This window comes from Pistacia vera, unplaced genomic scaffold (assembly GCF_008641045.1).
Source record: "Pistacia vera cultivar Batoury unplaced genomic scaffold, PisVer_v2 Contig427, whole genome shotgun sequence".
In the NCBI taxonomy this organism is placed as follows: Eukaryota; Viridiplantae; Streptophyta; class Magnoliopsida; order Sapindales; family Anacardiaceae; genus Pistacia; species Pistacia vera.
In genome coordinates, this window is record NW_022196254.1 from 1022624 (window position 1) to 1028623 (window position 6000).

Here is a 6000-nt window from a genome sequence, read left to right on the forward strand (position 1 = left end):
GATTCCAGTCACTAGCATTAAAAGGTGGTAGAAATTCACCGTAATGGCATACTACCGACGGGATCTGGTCGATAGTACACTGATCTAGCTTTTTCTAGTCAAATATAAGTAGATATGGTCATTGAGGGCTGTTTAGTTAAATTAACAAACCCAGGGGATTAAAAAATTTAAATATTTTGAGTTACATAGAATAAGATTGGATTTTGAGAATAATGAAACAAATATGTATTTTGGGTAGGATGGGAATAGGATATAAAAAATAACTAAACAAATGCAGCCTATATAATTTCTTGTTTATTAGCTTTGACTTGCGATTCGGTTTTGACTAATGTATTGCTGTTTAGATCTTATTAAGGTTTACAAGATGGAAAAAGCTTTTTGGGAGATTGACGGAATTGTGAGAGATATAGCCCACAGTTATTCCTTAGTTGGTTTTCAATGGACAAGAAGGAAAGCTAATTTGTCAATGCATGAAGTTGCTAGGTTAGTAACATCAGATTCTCTACCTATGAATTGGTTGACTTCTTGCCCAACAACTATTTTGAGAATTTGTCTTCAAGATCAGCCATGTTAATATCTGTTATTTTTTTTTTCTTTATTCACAAAAACAATCATTCAACCAATTCCCTTGTGGTCGGACAGTGGACCATTGGGTTTAGCTTATCAATGGACCTGGAGATATTTTGTTTGATTCACCAAAGGAGTGACCACACCTATCACATTTGTCACTGCTTACCCGGTCTATTGGGTTTGTAGAGTATTCAATTGATATAAAAAACTAGATGGGTTTGGCATTTCTCGAGTTCGGCTTAAAGTGGACCTTGAGGAAAGCGGAAAAAAAAAAAAAAAACAATTATTCAAACATAGTATGAAATCAATGTAAGCCACATAAACCCTACTACATGCTAAGAGGACATCTTAATTTGCTATGATGGAAATCAAAATATCTCCTAGTCTTTTCTCTATATTGAACGGTTCAGTTGATATAAGTCAATGATTGTTAGTTTTTTAGTAAATGAAACAAAGAAATATATGATATTTTCATATATATATATATATAAGCTATCCAAAGAGGCCATTTACAGTAGCCTAATTTTTGGCCTTTAAGCAAGCTTAATTGCTTAAGCACTTTGTGTTAACTACAAATCAGGTTAGATTAGGTGGGTACAGGCACAGCTTTTGAAAAAAGCACTTCCTCCATGTTCTTCTCTTACAAAACACCTTCTAGGTCAAGATCATACAAGGCAAGACAGATAAACCTTAATACAAATAGGCCGGCAATTGCGACCTACCTTATTAATTTATAATTGAACTAATTAAAGACCTTCCATAGAAGTAATTAATTATCTCAGTGATCAGTTAACTGCAGAAGAACTCACAACCTCCACCAATATTGATATATACTTTGAAAAGACGAAGAAAAAAAATTAGGGCTGCTGATCTTTCAGCTCTACGACAACGTTTAAATCGTTTGTTTTCTCAACTAGCTTAAGCAACCTCCACCATTGATTTATACATGTTATATCGATCCCTTTGGTTTCTTATTAATTAAGCTAATTACTAATTACAGTAATAATTCATTCATTCAATGAACACAATTGAATTGTCTCTGCATAAGAGGAGATTCATATTGTGTTTGATAAATCTTAGAACCGAATAATATAATATAAACTACTTCTGAGTGATCGAATGGTTCGATAGAGACTTTAAAGTATATTACTTAAAAGGTCATGAGTTCGAGTTTCACCTCGATTGCTAATAAAGATAATCATTATATCTCTTACTCTGCTGATAGTTCTAGGATTCAAAAAGATTAATTGAGGTGCATGTAAACTGATACGGACACCCTTGATCATTAAAAAAAAAAAAAAAAGTAATATAATATGAATCACATTTATTTTCTAACATTACATTAAGTGCAACTAAATATTTCACAAGATATATATGATCAGTTTATTTATGTATAAAAATGAGCAGAATTCAGATGATTTAAAATTAATTGGTTCTATTTTATAACTATTTGAGATCTGTTAATTGATCTTGTAACAAGAGGGTTGATGTATTAATAATTAAATAATGGGATACTGTTTGTCCAGTGTAGAAGTTAGTGCATGTTTTAATTAATTTAATTAATTGTCTATGTTAGTAGAGATTAGATTCTTTGAATGTATACATAAGTAGGTGAGATTATATACCTTTAGCTTAACTCTATAACACGTCTCAAATTCTATTCATTATTCATCAACAGTTTCTCAAGAATTTAAATAGTGTTATACAGTAAAAATTAGCTAAAAAAAAAGGAAAATACTAAATTTACCAATTCTGCATACTAACTCCTCGTCCTGACACGTGGGAAGTCCCTAGCCCAACCACGTCGCACTCCCTGTCAGTAGGGATGGAGATTCGGATATGCATAACCGGTAAGTGTAGTCTCCCAAAAAAAAAAAAAAATAATAATAAAATAAAACATAATATAGTACCTGTATAATTCTGGCTGTTTAACTAATAATCACAGGCTAATTTTATATCACTTGACCTTGTGAAAAAAAAAAAGGGATCATCATTCATACAGCATAAATAACATATTATATGCTATGTTTGTTTTAATATTTCTACCATATCATATTCCTATCCTACCCAAAATACATATTTATTTCCTTATTCTAAAATCAAATTATATTATATTCAATAATTTTAAACCCCCTAAATTTGTTAATTTGACTAAACACCCCCAACAAAAAAAGTTTATAATTTGACAAAAACATCTCCACATATTCCCAACAGCCAGTGGCTGGTTGCCGACATTTAATGGGTGGGTGGGGGTGTTTTTTTTTTAATTTTAAAACTTTTATTGTAAGAGCTGTTTAACTAAATTAACAGATATAGGGGATTAAAAAAGAGTCTTACCAAACACATTTTCAAATTTAAATCCTATCCTCTTAATAATAACCTAACTCAACTTTTTCAAAAATACTATTCAAAATAATAAAACAAACACACCAAAATTTTCATCACCATAGGAAATAATTTGATAGAAAAGACAGGTAAGTAAAATCATTAAAATTATTTAGGAACTTACCTATTTTGCATACCGACTCCCCATTCTGACACGTGGGGAGTCCCCAACCCAACCACGTTGCACTCCATGTCAGTCGAGATGGAGAGTCGGTATGCAGAATCGGTAAGTATAGTCTTACCCACATAAAAGAGTACCTATATAATTTGCATGCCTAATTTGCAAAATACAGTAAACAAAACACTCACCATTTACTTTGTACAAAAGGTAATTAATTCATTCAACAATATCAAAGTGTTAGAACAAATCCTATTGATTCTCTTTTGCTTCATGTCCTACATATGTATAGGAGAAACATGAAGGATTGTGCCTATTGATTATCATCCTTGACAAAGTAGTGAAAAAAGAAAAATTAAAATAAAATAAAAAAGATTGCAGGTTTTCTAAAGGAAAAAGAAAGTAGCTAACCCTAGATATATAAATCTCTTCAAGCTGATGGTGTCACGAGTTGGTGTCGCTGTTGTTTCTTGTACTTGTAGAGTTGTTACCAGTATGCTGGTTTTGATGAGAATTGCCGATGATAGAAGTGATGGCGGCCACTAGAGCTGCAGTGAAGCTCGGATCCGAAGTAATGGCAGCCGTTGCCGCGCTAATGGTGTCATTTGCCGCAGGCGCCTGCATCTGATTTTGCGGTGAATGAGGAGTCTCAACTCCCAATGATCTAAGAAGACCCAAAAAATTGTTTGATTCGTTATTAACCTGACCAAAAACATGTGGCATGGTGACAGAATTGAGAGGCAAGTTTTGAGAAGCGGCATGGACTTGGCTTAGTGGGCGCTGAAACTGTGAGGGATTGTTGGGATTGAGACGAGTGAGGTCTAATGTAACAGTAGGAAATGGTGCTGAAGCAGAAAGTGATGCCAAACTTGGTGAAAAAGGGAGTGCAGTTTTAGCTAGATTACTGAAATGTGAGCTCATCATTCCATCAGCGCTCGGCATTGATCCCGAAAGCAGCATCGACGCCGCGGCAGATGTCGTCGATGCCATCGACACGGCAGCCGGTGGCAGTGGATGGTTGTGATTACCTTCATAAGTCGTTATAAGAACGGTTCGGTCTTGCGCACATCGTTGTACCTATTTCGAACACAAAAATGAATCAGTATTTAAGCTAATCTATTGATAAATTTCTCATTTTGTTAAGGTCTTAACAAGTATGCACCTGTTTGCGAACGGGGCAACCAGAGGCCATGGTGCAACGATAGTAAGCGCGAGGACAAGGGTTTCCTTTAGCCATTTTCTGCCCATATTTTCGCCATTGACATCCATCAGAGATCTGTTATATAGCAATAAATAAAGAGCAAAATGAGTTCAAAAATTATTCAACCTCAATATAAATGGGGTTTAAATTAAGGCTGCTAAAGTTATATATAACTAGGGAGGAATAGTATACAATGTAGCCTCAGTAGTCAGTCTCCTTTTTGTCTCTTTCTTGAATTTTACTTCAACAAAAGCAGGCGCGGTATAAACCTAGAATTGTGTGCGGTGTAATTGTGTGCTCGTGCATCTATGTCTGCCATGGCCCATGTGTTTTCATTTGTTTTCTTTTTTTATATTGCAATTATTGTCAAATGAGATGATGATTTCTAAATAGTAGTTGTAAAACCTCCAATGAAAAATTTGATCTTCAAACTTAATTTAATTAAAACTCACCATGGCTGCTTCTGATCGAGCTCGAACTGAGACTCGAGCTTTTCTGATCATGGAAGTCATGGTTTCTGAGGCGTGTTCAACATCTCTTGAAGAATTAAACTTGGGAACTTTGTTTGAAATCCATCCAGATGTATGAGCTCGCTCTGAGCTTTCTTCTCTATTATCCAAACGATCAAGTGCAACAATTTCGTTACTGTTGTTGTTAATCTTCGGTGTCTTCATGGACTCAACTATGATGTTTTCAGGCGATATAGGAAATTCCTGTGATCTTGTATTCTCTGAAGAAGATTGAACAAGTTCATGATTATCTTTTTCAGCTTGACCCAGATCCATAAACTGCTTTGCAACAGTGACACCTTCATTCCTCTTCACCATCTAATTAATCAACAGGCCTCATATCAAAACTAGCTTCGTAAATAAAGGCGTACAAAATTATTAATGGCGTAATTGCAGTAAAGTTAATTACCTCAGGAGATTGTAAGTTTCCGGCTTTTAAAAGGTGTTGGCGTTGCATAAATGTGTACAAATGCATCTGTAAAGCACGATAGTCATTGTTGGCTTGATTAAGCAGGCTCTTTAGACGTTGATTCTCGACGTTCATCTTGTTCAAGTCAGCTCGGAGAACTGCCATCTGTAGCATCAAGAAGAAGAAGAAGAAGAAGAAGAAGAAGAAAATATACTGATCAACAACACAAAACAATATACACAGGTCATCACGAATAACAATATATTAATTATCACAGTCTCAGACACAAACCTGATCCGTTTTACTACTCGTGCTGGTTGTTGAAAGATTTAAACCAGTCTACAATAAAAAAGAAAAAAAGAAATTTATACACATTAGAAAGAAAAATAACACTGAATTACTAATATGATTAAAAAAAAAAAAAAAAAAATCTCAGGTCGAAAACTTACATTAATATCGAGTTTGATTTCTTGCGCATCTCTATCAGGAACAGAAGCTATTTCTTTCTTGACATCAAGCGAGAACGACGTTTCTTTATGATCATCAGCAGCAAAGAAGTTCATTTCATTGACCACCCTTTTCTCAGAATCCCCATCTCCTCCTGCTGAATTGATGAGAATTCGATCTGGAGCAGCAGCGTGGACGTCCATGGTCAAATTTTTCTTGATGGTATTGAACTGAAACGAAGAAGAATTAGAGTTGAGCTGTGGTTTTGTGAAGGGATGGAAGAAAGTAGGAGAAAGAGTATCAAAGAAGAGTCCTAGTCGTTTGTCCATAAAAGGGTTATTGCTTCTGTAGAGAGAGAGAG

At 34.7% G+C, this 6000-nt stretch overlaps 1 protein-coding gene across 2 annotated transcripts; it reads right to left on the bottom strand.

Moving 5' to 3' along the window:
- Window positions 1–2517: 2517 nt before the first annotated feature.
- On the bottom strand, window positions 2518–6000 carry LOC116143239 (probable WRKY transcription factor 31). 2 transcript variants are annotated; one of them, XM_031428693.1, is made up of 7 exons: window positions 5642–6000; window positions 5484–5531; window positions 5193–5357; window positions 4727–5101; window positions 4236–4349; window positions 3485–4150; window positions 2518–2536 (listed from the first exon to the last, which is right to left on the bottom strand). In XM_031428693.1, the coding sequence occupies exons 1-6, from the start codon at window positions 5966–5968 to the stop codon at window positions 3518–3520; spliced, it is 1662 nt and encodes a 553-aa protein (XP_031284553.1). In that variant the 5' UTR covers window positions 5969–6000; the 3' UTR covers window positions 2518–2536; window positions 3485–3517. The 2 variants fall into 2 exon arrangements, with proteins under 2 accessions (XP_031284553.1, XP_031284552.1); XM_031428692.1 differs by lacking the exon at window positions 2518–2536 and having other exon boundaries at window positions 3246–4150.

Bases quoted from the DNA above. Each gene is read 5' to 3' on its own strand.
- LOC116143239 (XM_031428693.1), bottom strand. From the start codon at position 5,968: ATGGACAAACGACTAGGACTCTTCTTTGATACTCTTTCTCCTACTTTC. The intron at 5,532-5,641 runs GTAAGTTTTCGA...TTTTTATTGTAG, and splicing joins AAATCAAACTCGATATTAAT to ACTGGTTTAAATCTTTCAAC. The intron at 4,350-4,726 runs GTGAGTTTTAAT...GCTATATAACAG, and splicing joins CTCGATCAGAAGCAGCCATG to ATCTCTGATGGATGTCAATG.